Genomic DNA, 17295 nt, shown 5'->3' with positions numbered 1-17295 from the left:
AATCTCTTTTTTTCTTCCTCGGTGGTGAGTAAGACCCCTCCCAGCTGGCTGGTCGGTCGGTCCCGAAACGGGCGCATTCATTATCCTCTAGTATTACCACACGGACCGATAGGTAAAGAAAAAACCCACCGCCAACCACCGGGCACACGCAATACCGAAAATGCCTCCAATCACACGACCAAACATGGGCAAGCGACTCGGCGGGAACAGACGAAGCAAAAACCTGGCCAACAAACAACTGGCCAAACAAAACTGCTCACCTTTATAAAAAAAAAAAAAAAAAAAAAAAAGAAATGTTGCACACACACACACACATTCCCGCCCTTTGGCAACGCCTCATCTATTTCAGCCGCGGCCATACCGACCGTTTAAAATGATGATCCATCCATTAGCGATGATTTCATCCGTGACGCCGCTGGTTTTTTTTTAATACCAAGCAATGTTATCACGGCAATGTCGGATTCAATCGGGAAAATCCATCGTCACTTGGATAATGAAATCGGACACATTTTCTCCCAAAAAAAGAATTTTTCAAAATGGAAGTGAATAGAAAACGCGGAGGCATTTTTATTCTTTTAGAAAAGAAGAAAAAAAAGAGTCGCCGTGATCCAACTGAGTGCGTGTGACATTTGGCAGATTGTTGGAAGCCGACAACGCCCTTTATCTCCTGTCCCTTTTCTTCTTCTTCTTTTTTTTCCTTTTTCACTTTTGGTTCCTTTCATTTCTGACACGGGACTGAGAATGTTTGCAATCAACATTCCTCACTCGAGCAGAAAGGGACGACGCCACTACTGTAAACCGTCTATTGCCTATTACGCCAGCTCAGACTCTCTTGTCAAATACGAGACAAAATATCACTGCTGCTGCTGCTGCTGCTACTCTCTCTCCTTCCGTGTACACAACAAGTCAATATCAATGAAATGCAATGTGCCAAGCGCACCGTATTAGCTCCCCATGCAGCCAATCAGACGAGGAATGCAATTTAGTCAGAACTGGAAAAGCGGATATGGGGGAAAAAACGAAATTTGTTTTGCAGAGCCAAAGGGACTTTGCGGTTGACAGTTGACTGTATTACAAGTGCCGAGATAAGGACGTACGTATACAGTCCAGGCAATTATGTACACAAGATTTTTCAAGACTCCAGCAATCGCCATGTGTAGACAATTCGAGGGGCTAAAAAATAGAAAAGAAAAAGAATCTCGTTGCCTTACAAGTCCTTCGCTTCCACCAATCTTTGTAACGCACCAACCCACAAAGTGTTCCAGTGCGTTGATGGACAAAAAGGGCAAGGCTAGCAGCCGCAGGGCCCTCACTCGTTTGATAGTCTTTTTTTTTTTTACTATTATTATTATGATTATTTATTCATAGCTCGCTTTAATTTGTTTCTCCCGTGGTCCCTTCTTGGTAAGAATCGTGATTTTATTCGATTGAATCAATAAACAGCTTCAAGAAAAAATAAATAATAAAAAATAAACATCAACGATTAAAGAATCTCTGAAGAAAAAATGTCAAAAAGCCTCGTCTTATATTCCCCCTACCACCACCACCACCACCATTTTCTTCTCTTTTCATATGCTAATGCCGATGCGCTTTGGGAATGATGTCAAGTCACCGGCCGAAATCACTTTTTTTTATATAACGCCACATATGAGCGCACGAAAGAGGGTTGAAAAATGTAATTTCGACAACACAAAAATTGTATTCCCCCCTCCATTTTATTTCAAATCAATTGGAGGGAGAGAAAAAAAAAAGAGTGTCAAAGGATATTTGATTAAATCCCGTCCCGACGTGTATAGTATAGAGTATAAGAGCTCGCCAGATATTATTCATTCGGCATTCCGATGCTCGGTCACACAATCAGCTGACATCTGTTGTACTCCCACTTGATTATTACGTAACAGGAAAAAAAAAATTCCCCCCACCCTTTCCCCCTCCCCCCTATCCATTTAAAACATTCCACATTTCAGTCACTCTTGTGAAGAAAAAAAAACGCATTCGGGACAGATGGGCAAAGAAGAAATAAAGTTTTCCGTTTTCAAATAAGTTGGCAGCTCAGTTTGTTGCGTCCGCCGAGCTACAAATAACCCCGGGGGAGGGTGTTGGTTGCCTCTCTAGTCGACTGATGCAAACGAGACTTGTGCGATATACTCAGAAATCGAGTAATACGATGACTATCTCGCCCTTGACGTGGGTGACATGAAACGGGGGCGGCGAATCGCGCAAAAAGGGTCACCCCAACCGCCATCAAATTCTTCTTCAACATTTTAATGGATTTCTGATGGCCCCCACCATCACAACGGTTGGGGTCACACTGACGTACGAAGGTGCTTCGGGGTCTACGACCCTATTATATGACTCTAACCATCATCATCGTCGTCAAGGAATATCTCAAGAAAGCTATAAGGGGGAAAAAAAAGAAGAAGAAGAAGAAAAATCCATCCGTTATATAGTCAGATGAGGGCGACTTTGTGTGTGTGTGTGTATATTTATATATACATCTATAACGTCAGTGAAGCGCTTCTATAATGCCATCGACGTGAATGTGTTTGTGCCGGGCGATGCAAAAGCGAGAGCCGATGAGTCCGCGCAGAGAGAAACGGCCCACCCACCCGTAAAGGCAATTTTGGAAAAAAAATATAAGGCAGCAGCACGAAAATAAACAGAAACAGTCACACTTCCGTCGTTGCCTTCGTTCAGTTCGTTCGTTTTTTTTTTTTTTTTTTTTCTGTAAACGAACCAGAAGAGACCACACGAGGACTGCTGGGGCTTCTTGTCAAACCTCAAACCTTAACCTCGGGTTATTTCCCTTCTGGCTCGCAGTCTTTATGACCGCAGCAGATCCATTCCACTAACTTTTACATGGACAATTTTGTCCTCCCCCCCCCCCTCTCAACTTTTTCTTATCGACTGCTGCTGCCGAAGGATCCATCCGCCTTTCCAAGGAGAAAGAAATAAGGAAGGAAGAAGAAGAAGAAGAAAATAAATAGTCATAATTTTATTCGTAAATTTATTTCGATGCGAAGGGGGAAAATATCTACGGCCGCGTCGAGACCATCAAAGTTGATATCCTCCTCTCCTCGTGCCTTTTGTGTGTGGCTGGTTCTTTTCAACACCACCACCAAGTCGTTCGTTCAACCATTACACAAAACGAGAAAGAAAAAAGAAAAAGAAAAAAATTTTCCGTTTTGCTGAAATGTCGGCAAACGACGGGACCGAAAGGGACCAAGCCAAGCGTTCAAGGTTTTAACAGGTTTTTATTTATTCCCGGAGTAGTAGTACCGCCGCCAGAGAGAGAGAGAGAGTCACACGAATAGTTTTTCTGAATGCCACACACACGAAAAACCCAGCAAAGCCAAAAAAAAACCTCGATCTCTTTATGCATGTGTACCAGCACCAGCACCACAACGACGACGGCTTATCTGTTACACCATTAGACTTATTTAGAAAAAAATATTTTTATGTATTGATACGGCCTGGTTGCCGAGACGAATGGGCTCCGCGGGGGGTTTCCGTTAGGGCTGCGCAATCCATTCCACCGTTGCCCCGTATCTCTCTCTCTCTCTCTCCCAACTGGACTGTGAACCGGACCGACTTTATTTGGCTTTTTGAGAAATCGTTCACGACACCTTGTGCGACGACCCCCAAGTCTGGACCATCAATCAGAGTCGCGCAAAAGTTTTATAGCCTCTCCTTTTCTCTGTTCCTCTCTCTCTTTCTCGTCGGTATAAGAAAAGGGAAGAGAAGTAAGTGAATCCGAGTTCATAATAGTAAATAGATAATCCCGCTAAAGTGTTTACACTTTTCTTTACGAGCAAAAAGGGAGACTCTCTGGTCTGGGCGCATTTCTTTTTCTTTTGTGCCCAGTCGACAGGTATATATAGACGTTCATTCTTTTCGGATAGGTAACTAATGATTCCCACCGAGGGTTATCATCTTTTATGCACTCGACTGTGCACACACACACAACAGAGAGAGAGAGAAAGAGGAGAAAGTCTATCAGTTGATTTCATCGCACAAGTTATGTGTACATTTTCCCCTGCTGATCCGGGAGAAGAAAAGGAACGAGATAGTCAGAAAAATGTGGACGAGTCAGATCCGTACCAGTCGATGATGGCCAAAAAGGAGCAAGAAATCAAATTTCAGCCCTATACTAGCTGTGACAAATCGTTCGGACGCAATGGTGTACTATGCTCTCTGAACTATTTGTATGTCTCCCCCCTCCTGCCCTCACATCTCACAAACGTCCGTCCGTTCTCTTATTCAATTTCCCATTTGAAACGTTGAATGTCACGCCGCCCATTTCTCATGAAATTCTCACCGAGTCTGAGGCAGGGGGGGCACGTGTATCTTTTATAGATGCCTAGTGGAGATGGCCAGCAGGAGCAGCACAGCTCCTTTTCATTGTCTTCCACGTCACCCAGGCTCCATCGGGGCCATCCAAAAAATAAAAGTGGAGGATCACAACAAGAAAAACAAGAGAAAAGGATAAAAACAGTTATCGGGAAAACATCCCGTAGTCTTCTAGAAGCTCGAGATTATTCTCCCAAAAAGGGAGGGAGAAGATCTCGTTTTGTAAATGTTGTAGTATATGCATTGTTGCGCAACACACGACGACGACGACGAAGCATAAATTGTCATTTGGGGTTCACTTTTTCTTTTCAAATCGGAAGAAGAGAGGGCGAACGGGATTCCATTCGCTCGCGTGAATAATAGAATCAAAAAAGACTCCACCAAGCGAATGGAATCCCGTCTGTTAAGACACAAACACACACACACAATGGCGTTTTATTACTATTATTTTTTTTCCACCCAGACCAGAAGAAGAAGAATGAGGAACGGGAGGGTAAGAGAGAGAGAGAATTCCAGGAAAAAAATCGAAAAACTTTGTGTGTGTGTGTGCGCCATGGATTTTTCCATGCGATTGTGTCGCCAACTGGCACCGCCCCGTTTCTCTTTTTCTTCTTCATTTCGACGACATTGTGTGCGCGCCCCGCGTGTCTTGTCGGCGGGACAGACGGCGAAAAGATAACCGACGCAGTCAAACAATGAGCGCTCGTTTGCCCACCACCCAAAAAATGCCGGGCAATGAAAACGAACCTTTAAGGGCAACTGGTTGCAAGGCAGGGCTGGAAGGAAAAAGAAAAAAAACGTCGATGATGACATTTTTTTACGACAAAAGACGGGAGAAAAGAACATGGGTTTCAGTGGCTGGCCGGCTGCTGCAATCGCCGACTAATTTACGATTATGGACCACCACCTAATACTTTCCTTCCTTTACTAAATACGGGAGGGTTACAAAACTGCAATAGCTCAAGATTTGTGTGACTCTTTTGTCTGCCATTGTTGGCCGTGTCAAATCGATTCTCTTATCCAATTAGAATGATTGACGTTGAATTATGCTTGTTGTTAAAAACCCTGTGGTTTGTTGTGCAATGCAGAAGTGAAACTGGAATCGGGATGCCTCAAGCCAGAGACGCCCGAACACGGCGAGATGTTCGTCCTGTGGTCCGGCCTCCTGGTCCAGTTCCGCTGCAAGAGCGCCGACTACAAACTGGTCGGCGCGGCCGCCGTCATTTGTCGCAACCGGACCTGGACTCAAGACCCGCCCGTCTGCGTTCATCACCATCAGCTGGAAGCTCATCTGGCCAGCCAACAACAACAACAGTCTGTCGGTGACAACGGTGAGTCGACATTCTTTTTTTTTTCCAAAAATAAACGGCCAAAAGGGGAAATAGAATAAATTGGAATCAAACGAAATTCCTCAAACTTATGTGTGGTGGCCCAGTGGCCATCATAGAAGCAGAAGAAGAAGAAGGCCGAACCAATAAGGAGTGAAAGAGAGGAGAGATGCCTGTAGAGGAAGATGTCGACAGGCAGATAAGACATGACACGTAATTGTTTGACAGGACCCATCGCCTGACGCTGATTTGAGGCCCAACGTGAACTTTGAGGTTGCTGGGCCAGAGAAGAGAAGAATCTTTATCTGCGGTCGTATCGACAAAAAGCTCACGAAGGTTAGGAGGGGAAGGTCGTCAAGAAAAACAATTGAGACAAGACCGACGAAGGGGGAAAACCAAAAGAAAGAAAACAAATTGGACAAACGATAAGACAATCGGCCCGGGGTATTATCCCAATTCCAACACGTAGCGCAAAAAAAGGACGTTTGATGTCAAAGAATTTAAATTTGGCGACACATTGTTGTTCAAAAATTGGCTATTGTTGTTTCCTATCGGCCCCCTGCTGATATTGTGTGTATGTGTGCGGGGGGATTCGCTCGTGTTTTGTTGTTATAAGACACACAATCCTAGTCAGCTGGATAAGGAGCGGACGGCGAACGCGCGATTCTGATGTTTTTTTTTTGTTACCTTTTGCCCTTTTATGACGATGGCGTCTACGACTTCAAACTGAGAATGAACTACTAAAGGTGTAGAAGTTTTCTATTCTTCTTATTTTGTTTTGCCTCTCTGGCTGACTTTGAAACTTTAGACGGAAAGTAACAAGGAAAAAGAAGGAAAGAAAAAACGCGCTGCAGCCGTCATTATTCAAATGAGAAGGACGGTGGGGGCATGCATGCTAGTCTCTCTACTCTGCATCATCAATAAGTCCGAGGCCAACAACAATAGAAACAACACCAACAAGAGCACCTTAAAACGCAGTCATTCCACAGTGGTGACGTCAGTTTCTTTCCCTTCTGCAACTTTCAAGAAGAACAAAAAAACAAAAAAACAAAAAAGACAAAAATCCGAGACGAGAATGGAAGAATTCATTAGCGGCCAGCGCCAGCATATGTATATAGATCGCCCTGAATAATAATAAATAATCATAACAATGAAATACAAGTTTCAGAGCTATGAGAGAGAGACTCCAGTCTTGCTAGTGCGCAAGTCTGGAGCAGAGAGAATCGGCTACACACGACACGACAGATACAATCCAAATCTAATACAACTCTCCTCCAGGGAGGAGCTGTATACCTTCACCTATAGACAACAACAAGACGTATGCATTGAGAGAGCAAACCAGATGGGCAACAGAAGAAAAATGTATTTTTTTTTCTTTTATTTCGGGCTCTAATTAAAGTATATACCGCCCAAAGGGAAGCGCGGCTAACAAACGCACGAAAATCTCCCCAACGAGAAAAAAGTTTCATTCTTCTTCTTCCTCTTCATTTGCTGTCGGGGCGTGACTGCGTGTGTCGCCGCATTATTCCCGGCGCAACAGACACAAAACGATGTCAATCTAACGCAGTATTTGCATTCACCCAAAAGAAGAAGAAGAAAAAAAAGAGAGAGACTTTTTGAGGGCTCGTCTATAAATCCAGCATCGATTTTCTTCTTTTTTGAGTCGTCGTTATTTCACCAGCAATCGCTAAACCAGTTTCTCTCTGTCGACATTCCTCTTCTTTTCCCCACCAACAGAGTCGAGTCTATAAATCCTCGACGGGCAACCAAACATCAACTGTCGTCATGGTTGCTGCTGGTATGTGATGGCGAACAAGGGCGTAGTCTTCGTTAACTTGGCCAAAACCATTTGACACTCGCCCGCCTCTTTCTCTCTCGACTCAATAAAAACCAGCGAAAATGACGAGGGGGAAAAGACATTGGCAGCAAGAGAATTCCCATCTACCCGACTCAAAATGAATCATAAAAAGTAAAAAAAATCTTTTCCTTGGACTTGGCAATCGTTTGAATATTCAAGTCACAGGGATAACCCCCACACCACTACAGGGCTGGCAGTAACTCACAACTCAAATTCATAATAGCTGTAGCAGATATGGTTATGAGTGTGTGTGTGTGTGTGTGTGTAAACCGGTTCTTCTTCTTTTTCTCCTTCCAATTTTTTCTCACCGGGACGACGGCCGGGGCGATGTAACGAGGGAATACCACAGCGTTCCCACTGGGTCCTGCTGTTTAGTCCCACGTATATAAATAGCATTGGAAATGAGATGGATCTCTCCCGAGGAAAGAACGAACGAGCGAGAGAGAGAGAGACGAATGACATCATTTCTCCCGCAGTGTCTCTTACGGATTGGAATTAAAAAAAGAGAAAAGGAAATGACGAGGAAAAAGAACAAAAACAAAGATCCACACGAACTGACTCATCCGGCCGGAGAGAGAGAGAGATTGAGGATATTCTAGTATGTACACTAATACTAGCCCTATGATACTAGCGGAATTACAGACACACACAACGTAGGCACCAGTGGGTTAGGTGTGATGGCGTGTGAGTCAGTTATTCCAGCTGACTCCGGCGTCGGCGGGAGTCAGACGAGGGGCAAGGCGAGAAGAGGTGAAGCATCTGCTGTTGGCAACGGAAAAGATTTTAAAAAATATAAAAATAAAAATAAAAATAAAAAGGGCCGGGACAACTGCGGCGAGGCACGCGCCCAGCCAGGCTACAACATTTTGAGTGAGTGTTGGCCCGGTGTGGGCGGAGGGGTCACATCCGGAAGCCTTCACGTTGTACCTACTTCACTTTACTGCTAAAAAGCTATCAAGTAACCCAACTTACGGCCGGGCAGACAAACTGCCGTGGCACTCTCACACGCGCTGCCCCTTTTTTATTCTTTTTATTTTTTTGGAAATAAGAAGAAGAAAAAAGAAATTCCACGAAACTCTGAAAATCACTTTTCTTCATTGCCCCAAACAGCTTCAAATCTAATGCTCTCTGATTCCCAACACGAACGAAAATTGATTGTCACGAGCTGAACAAGACCTTTAAGAAAAACACTACCGGAAATCATGGCCGTAACCAATAATTTATAGAAGTAAAAAAAAAACAAAAAACCAACAAAGCCATAAAAATCCATCCTGAAGAAAACAAACCAACAAAAAAAAACAAAAGAATCTTGTACGCGACGTCCAATATAAAAACAAAAGCACAAATTACCACTACGAAATTCGACTTTAGTTCCAACTCGCCGAGTACCAAGCCCATCCCAACCCGTAATGATGCGGCCCCATAGTGATAAAAAAAGAAAAGAACATCAGGGTCTTTATTGTCGCAACTATATGGGCACCATTTATAAATTTGTCTCTCTCTCTCAACGAGTAACTGGTAGGAGTGGTCCCCGGGTGTCGTAAAACATTTCTTTTTTCTTCTTCCCCCCTTTTCTTCACGAAGGAAAAAGTAACAAGTGTGCACCTACTCACGCACACGCGGAGTAAGAAGCGACACATGGCCCAGAGTTGCTTCTTCTTCTGCTCTTTTATTTCATTTCATTTTGGCGGTTCGTATAATGGGTCCGGCGGGACGGGCGACCCAAAAAGGCAACAAGGCCCTACCAGTATAAGTAGACTTTTACTTAAAAACGAATATAAAGGCCCGTCGGAGAGTCCCCAAACAGCCGCCGCCGACGACGCCGCCACCACCGTGGCCCTCCCATATGGAATTGCTATCATAACAAGTCCCCGAGCTTAAAACACATTTTTTTTTTCATCTTTTAACGAGCGAGCGCGTGTGTCTTCTTCTTCTTCTCTGTGATCTTTTCGGTTCCTGTTTTCAACACGGCGCTTAAAAGAAAAAAGAATAACAACCGCAAAACAAAAATGAAAACAAACCCAAAGAGAAAAACAAAACAGAATAAAGAGGAGAAAAAAGAGATTCTAACGAGATGTTAACTTTCGATACGCTTTGACTATTTAGGGCCTAGAATATCTAAACAAGTCTCGGGCTCGTTCACCTGAACAAAAATTTCTGGCGTCTTGAAAGCAAGAGCTCAACCCCCTTTTTGTTCAAGATTATTTAACGGACTCATCATCAGGGCTCGTGTCGTTTCTTTTGTTCTTGCACCAGTGCCTGTGTAGAAGCGCAAACGGCCGTTATTATGAAATGCTGGACGAAACCGGCAGCTCTCGACTGTTGCACACACCAACCAAACCCTTGGACGGTTTTTGACGAGTCTCTCATCTCTTTTGTTCTTCTTTTTCTGATTTTTTTTAAGTTTCTTTCTCTCCACTTTGGCTGGGAGAAAAGACGATTGCGACGGGCCAAGGCTGAGTGGGAAGACGCAGGACGGTCCATCATCTGGCCGCTCCAGGGCTGGGCCCTATTGTCATTCCTAAATATATATAATAATATTCTTTCTTTTCTTTTACGACTCATCATTTCGTATTTTTCTTTCCGAGTGTGTGTGTGGGACTCTCTCACCTCGAAAGAAACGCTGGAAAACCTTCCCCCCAATTGAATGAAGGGGCCCCACGTTGTGGTTGTTGTTTCCCAAAGAGACGGCCGGCGTGAGCGGGACATTCGATTCATCATTGCACGAACACGCAAAGGCGACGCAGGCATCAGCGAAAGAGCATATCTCTATAGACTCGGAGAGTCGATTGTAAAGTGAAGGAGAGAGAGAGAGAGAGAGAGACACCCCTGGGCTGGCAAAACTCGTTGCTGTGCCTCACACTGCATACATACAACATCCAAATAGTACCCAAAAGGCTTCTTATAGCCATCTTCTTTTTTTTTCGTGGTGGGAGGTGGCAACAACAACAACAACATCCCCGTTTCCCATGCAAAACGGTTAATTAACACGACTGGAAAACCATTTTCCAACAAGTTTCCCATTCTTCTTCGTGTCTCTCTCTAAACTTCCAGCGTATAGGCAAATCACCACCTGGCATATCCTTTGCTTGTTATTTGCTTTGTAAAGAAGAGAAGAAAAGAAAAGAAGAGAAAAAAAAGAAAGTTGATGATTACACTCTATTTCTCCCTAGCTGCCAACTCCCAATAAGTTTCCCATCGATCGATAAAGCTCATCTTCTTCAATTCTCGTAATCATTGAATCGCTCCTAGTATAAAGAGGGGAGGAAACGTGGTGGCTAAAGACAGAAAAGGGGCCCAGCCTAGCGCCTAGCTGCATTCGTTATTAACACACAAGACGCTTGAATCAATATTGATTCTGGGAAGAAGAAAAAAGATGAGCCAGCATAAGGAGGAGGAGGAGGAGGAGATTTCATTAAAAATCAAATGATCACAACAACATCTACGAGTAATATATGTACACGGTACACTACTCTACGCACCTCATTTCGTAGAACCCCACAACCAATATACCAAACAGAAGAGGTTCTACAACTATCTGAGCTTTTCAGATTTTTTTTTGGGTTCCCCCCTCTGTTAAGCGATAAAATACAATTTGAATCTATTTGAACAAGTTTTTTTTTCGTTGCTCCTGGATAAAGGAGCTGAGTGGCAGAAATAAATCAAGAAAAAGAGAATAGGACAACAACGAAATCAATTTTAGAATTGATACGAAAGTTTAATCAAACGGAAGAAGACTGGCCGGCCTTCCCTCCTGGTCAACTTTTTTTTTTACAACTCGTTTCACGTGTACAGACTCAATGTCGCTACGACGTTTTAAAGAAAAGAAAAAAGAAAACAAGACTTGAATGCACTTTCCTTCCTGTTCTGTTCCGTTCCGTTTGTTGCGCATTCAAAAGAAAACCCAAACGCCCCTATCCACTCTCTCGTGTGCCCGGTCGTATATAGATGGCCAACTTTGGTGGCCATTCAAGCGTGTACGACTCTACACTACTTATTATTTATACGGCATAGAGCTGTATAGATGTATACGGTCTCAAATAAATATTATGTATATGTGTGTGTGTGTGTGTGTACTCGTTCTGGAACAAAGTTGCGTGCTGTTCAATGTGGCGTGAAAATTGATCGGCGGAAACCAGACCGAAAGTCAGGGAGATAACACAGACGGGCAGCAGGATAGAAAGAGAGAGAGAGAGAGAGTTGAGAGAAAAATGGCCGGCCTCTATATATGTACACACTCAACTTTAATTGGTTTGCCCCTTTTTCCTTTTCGTTGTTTGACTCTCGATTCTTCTTCACAGGCTCGTCGGAAATGGCCGAGATGATGACCAAAGAAGAGCAAGACCGGATGGATGACGTCCAATCAGCTGGAGCCAACCCGACTTTATCGATGTAAGGTTTAACACGAGTACTACTAGCACCTCTCCAAATGATGACTGATGATGCAAGACTTGACCGAATGATTAGAGAAAATGTGATGGATCATTGGAATAACAATTGGGTGTCGTTTCCATAACAGGATGACGGCGTCGGACGAGGATCCCGTCAGCCGTGGCAAGAATAACAACAAGAAGAAGGACGGCGGCGGCGGCAAAGGCAACAAAAAGGAAGACAAGAAGAATAAAACTGAAAAGAAGGAAGCGACTAAAGAGCCAAAGAATAAAGCGGAAGGCAAAGCATCAAAGACTCCGCCGGCTTCCAGCAGCACCAATGCCCCCGCAGAAAAGAAGAATAAAGGTACGGGCCCCCAGCACTTGACTCTTTTTCTCTCGGCGGGATAGAGAATGCAGAGAACGTCCAGCAATTTTTTTTATTATCATTGTTCCCGATTATTGTTCTCTCTCCCAGGGAAAAAAGGCAACGGCGATAACAAACATCCGTCTGGCAAAGGATCATCGGCCGCCAGCAGCGAGGCTCGAAACGTCAACGAAGTCGAATCGACGGACGGCGCGGAAGAATCCGGACCAAACTCGCCAGTGGATTTCGCCACTTTGGATCAATCCTGCCTGGTCGATGCCGATAACAACAACAGTCCAGTCGTCCAAGCTCCAGCCATTCCCCACGGATCGGGAATCAAATACATTCGGTTAGTCTTCTCAAAAAAATATAGAAATCATCCGTTACTTATTCTCTTCTAGAAAATCAGTCGACGGTGAACTAAAGGGGGGAAACAAAACAAGATATTCCGCTACTGTAAATCTTTGGAAATATTTTAACATAACTTTGAAAATAGAAGGGAAAAATGCGCTCGATACTAGGAATCGACATTGTTTCGTAATATGCAGATGATGTGTTTTTTTCCCCCCCGTTCAATCCAGTTTCAGTAAATTTATTTCAGCCGCCCGACACACACAAAAAAAACCCCTCTTTTTATCGATCGATCTTTAACGGGTTGGAAACACTTGCCGCGTTAGACCCACAGACAGACATAGTGGGGGACTGCTGAACGCCCAGGACAGTTTTCATCGCCATCCTTGTTGATGGTTTGATTTCACGCTAACTCATTCCCTCCCGCCTGAACTTCCAGTCTATTTTCTCCGCTCTTCTCGTTCCCTCCGAAACAACAGACGTGAAAGTCAATGAAATACTGTTGTCGTGACTGGACGACCGCACCCTATACTCTGATTTACAGCCATCGGTTGGGGCTGTGATTTGATCTCCTTTTTTTTTGTATTTTTATGGCACAAGCGGGGGGATAATATTTGCTCTTCTCTATCGGAGAGAGCAACGCTGTTACGGTATCTTGACATTAAACAATAATGATTGTTTTATGTGTTCTTCGGGGCTTTTTATTTTTTCGAAATAGGAAGCGAAACAAAGGGCCGGGTGGTGGGAATCGTTACGCCGCTGCCGTGTTCCAGTGCGCTGCTGGCTACCAGTTTGTCGTCCCGGACGCGGATCGTCTTTACTGCCGGCAAGGGCGTTGGATAGGACCGAGCCCAATTTGCATCATACCCGACACCGACCAGACCGATCAAGGTACCACCTGAGCAAACCAACGCAAAAAAGAAAAATCTCGCCGCTGATTTATGATTTTTTCTTTCGAGTTTCTTATTCTGAAAAAGGAAATGAATCTAACAATGTGTGTGCCCATTCAACGTATTTTTTTTTTGGTAATCACACAGGTGCTGGCGCAGTGAGCAATAACGCTCTGACCGAGAGGGAGGAGGAGTCGGCCAACGCCGGCAGCTACGGCTACGGCACCGGACGGTCAGAATGTGGCGAAGATAAAGGCGGATGCGAGCAGATCTGCGACGACACCAGCGGACGGGCCACTTGTTTATGCTACCGAGGCTACGTCGTTGCCCAAGACGGAGTCAGCTGCACAGGTTTCTTTTGACTCGTTTCTTTCAAACTCTTTCGATTCGTTATCGCGCGCACACACAAAAGAGGGGAAAGCAAAAGAATTCGGGCGAGGGTCGCGATTCGCCATAAAAATTCAACAATCCTCCAAAGGTATTTCTCAAATAAATAAAATAAAAAGGAAAATAAGGAAAAGAAAAAAAGAAAAAAACTTGTCGTGATCACATAATAGAAGAGGCGATAAAAATATCAACGACCTTGGTCGGCATCCTTAGTTTACATAATCAAAGGTCTTTCCATGTCACTTTGATATACACCGTTTTAATGGGTAGAAACGGGAGATGGAGGGAGCTGGAGAAAGAGGGTTGTTCTGCACACAAAACAACAATCTTTTCCTTTCCCCCGACTGAGCGTTTCAATCGTCTACACTTGACGGGAGAAGGAGAATCCTAATCTGATTGTATAATGAATTTGATTACAAAAGAAAAGAAAAAAAGAAAACTGTTGCGGGGCTCCTGTCGACTCCGCTTCACGGTTCAAAGGAGCTGGAAAATGAATTTCCAAATCACCAGTGAAACGCATCTCATAGGGCCTGGGATATCAATTATTATCCAGCATAGACATTGTCTTCCTATACCATCCACCAGAGATGGATCGAGGTCGACCTCCGCTTATTGTTTTCTTCCGTTTTTTTTCTTCTTTCCCCTCGACAAACAAAAATAAATAACGGCTGGGCAGAGGGATTCAAAACCGCATGAATATATTCAATTATTCATCGGTCCGTCTCACGATAAATGTTGATTGTCACGGTTCTTCTCGTTTGTTTGTTTTTCACCCGCGGGAAAATAAATTAAAAAAACAGATGTGGACGAGTGCGCGGTTGACAACGGCGGATGCGAGGGAACCTGCGTCAATCGACAAGGCTCCTACCAGTGCTTCTGCTCCTCGGGATTCCGGCTGGCTTCCAACGGCAAAAAATGCATAGGTACGTACATATACATTCATTACACGAGGGCCCGTATGACCGCAGGGATTATTGATTTCATCGCAACAGATTGTAGACACGTCATCCATTTTTTCCACGCTGCCTATACACATAGCGCCCACCTTTATTGATACATCCCTACGTCCCATCTATCTCTTACCGAAAATTCTCCCCACCAAAAAAGGAGTCGAGTAAAAAAAATAAATAAACAGGGGGAGAACAGAAATACACCGGGCTGCAACAACACGGCGTACACACAATCAGCCTATCACTCATATACATCACACACTACATGGGAATGCATAGAAACCTTTTTTCTGTTGCGTTATCTTTACCTCTTTCGGCCCGTAATACATGGCCGACCTCTTTTCATTCCCCCCATGTCGTCCCAGAATTTTATTTGGAAAAAAACAAATTTCAAACGGACGGCGCTCTTTTTCCCCCATGGCCTTAAATGGAGCATTACCCATTTACTTTTTTCCTTTAGCGGGATTTAATTCAATTTGAAACAGACGCTTTCTCTAGTGATTCGCTTGTCAATCGGCTCAGGGCGAAGCTAATGAAATTGTGGCCATTTTTTTTTTTTTTTTTTTTTTTAAATTCGCGCGCGGCGAAACGATTAGATCACAACGAGTGTTTGTTGCGCAACGGTCACGGCCCGTGCCAGGGCACTTGCCGAAACACTCACGGCAGTTACGAGTGCAGCTGCGACGAAAGGCCGGGAACTCAACTGGCGGCCGACGGGCACACGTGCGAAGATCTCGACGAGTGCAGTTTGGGCGACAATTTCGGCTGCTCTCACACGTGCCTCAACACCCTGGGAACGGCCTTCTGCACCTGCCCAGACGGTTACATGCTGGGCGACGACTGGAAAACATGCGAAGGTAAGTTCGCTCTAATTAGTAGTGACTCGAGTACACGCATTTCGATCGGATCAACCGGTTTTGGGATTCGACACTATAAATGGCCATCGACTAATTTGAAAATGTTAAAAACCCAAAAACAGACATGGACGAATGCGAATTGGAGGACGTTGGGCAAACTTGTGCGGGCACGTGCATCAACACCATCGGCTCCTTCCGCTGTTCGGAGGAGGACGACGCGTCATCGCAAGAGGACAGACAGGATCCCGAGAACGAGGAAGACGATGGAGAAGCCGCGGAAGCAATCCAGGAAGCAGCTACTTCCAGCTCCACTCAGACGAGTACGACCACTTCAACCACCATCACCACTCCCACGACTACTACTACCACGACTACCACAACCACCCCCACTCCAACAACCACTTCGACGGAGGCAACGACCACCACGTCAATTCCGACGACGATGAAAGCGATTACGACGACTACCACAACCACGGAATCGCCCGCTCTTATTCCGGCAGAAGAGGAAGACGAAGATGAAGAGAACGGAGAAGAAGAAGAAGGAGGAGAGGAGGAGAGCGAAGATGGAGAGGAGGAAGAACCGGAAGAACCGGAAGACAACAAAATCGATCCTATCACGACGACGACGACGCCTCCTCCTGCAGTAATAGTCGAGACTAAAGAGGAAGAAAAGATTCCAGAGCTGGAAGAGACTTGTCCGGAAGGTTTTCAACTAGCCGATCGGCTGGCAGAAGCCGAAGATGGATCGGCCTGTTTGGATGTAGACGAATGCGCCACAGAGGATCAATTCGGTTGCTCCCATCTCTGTGTCAATACGCAAGGATCGGCTCATTGCGACTGCCCCAGCGGCTGGAAAATGGCCAACGACGGCAAAACATGTCGAGGTAATAAATTTTGTAAATCTAGTAGTCAGGGATTCTCTCTAATATTAAAAAAAATGGGCGGACTCGATTTCCCAGATATTGACGAATGTTCGACGGGCAACAATTTCGGTTGTTCGCATCAGTGCGTCAATACGGATGGATCGGCCCACTGTTCATGCCCTTCCGGCTACTCCTTGGACGCCAGTGACCACAAAACGTGCGTCGATGTGGACGAATGCTCGGACCAAACGCTGCCCAACTTTGGATGCTCTCATCACTGTGTCAACCTGCCCGGAAGCGCCGAATGCAAGTGCACGGCCGGCTACAAGCTTCGTGCCGATCAGAAAACTTGCAAAGGTAAAAAAATAAAAATAAAAACAGATTCAATCAAATTCGGTCGGGGGTTAAAAAGTCTTGGGTGTTGTTGGAAAAAAAAAAAAAAAGATATCGACGAATGCGCCAAGGAAAATGGAGGCTGTTCACACGAGTGTGTCAATCTCAAAGGCGGAATGAGGTGCGAATGTCCCGGCGGATACCGTCTGAGCGAAACAGACGCCAAGAGCTGCCTCGACATTGACGAATGTGCATCACTGGATGAAGAAACTGAACACTCGTGTCGCGCAACTGGCGGCTCCTGTCACAACACACTTGGCTCTTACCAGTGCATTTGTCCGGAAGGATTCCGGAGCATTGGCACAGCTTGCACAGGTTGGAATTGAACTAA

General features: G+C 44.9%; 2 protein-coding genes across 8 annotated transcripts in view; one reads left to right on the top strand and one right to left on the bottom strand.

The window, feature by feature from the left end:
• The window catches only part of LOC124190603 (fibrillin-2-like), a 36873-nt gene that overhangs the window by 11932 nt on the left and 7646 nt on the right, over positions 1-17295 (top strand). For 3 of the 5 annotated variants that reach the window (XM_046583377.1, XM_046583376.1, XM_046583373.1), the window contains exons 2-12: positions 5439-5681; positions 11838-11928; positions 12056-12273; positions 12385-12622; positions 13343-13517; positions 13661-13865; positions 14702-14824; positions 15448-15708; positions 15831-16592; positions 16668-16928; positions 17016-17279. In XM_046583377.1, the coding sequence (XP_046439333.1) occupies positions 5439-5681; positions 11838-11928; positions 12056-12273; positions 12385-12622; positions 13343-13517; positions 13661-13865; positions 14702-14824; positions 15448-15708; positions 15831-16592; positions 16668-16928; positions 17016-17279 (2841 nt within the window). The remainder of the gene's footprint in view (positions 1-5438; positions 5682-11837; positions 11929-12055; positions 12274-12384; positions 12623-13342; positions 13518-13660; positions 13866-14701; positions 14825-15447; positions 15709-15830; positions 16593-16667; positions 16929-17015; positions 17280-17295) is intronic. The other 2 variants (XM_046583374.1, XM_046583375.1) reach the window with 1 other exon arrangement.
• Positions 1-17295, bottom strand: part of LOC124190604 (protein diaphanous-like) — a 52934-nt gene that overhangs the window by 33799 nt on the left and 1840 nt on the right. The window lies entirely within an intron of this gene.

Source organism: Daphnia pulex, chromosome 3, assembly GCF_021134715.1.
Source record: "Daphnia pulex isolate KAP4 chromosome 3, ASM2113471v1".
NCBI lineage: Eukaryota > Metazoa > Arthropoda > Branchiopoda > Diplostraca > Daphniidae > Daphnia > Daphnia pulex.
The sequence above is the reverse complement of the archived record's forward strand: the minus strand, read 5'-3'. Positions and strand labels throughout refer to the sequence as shown.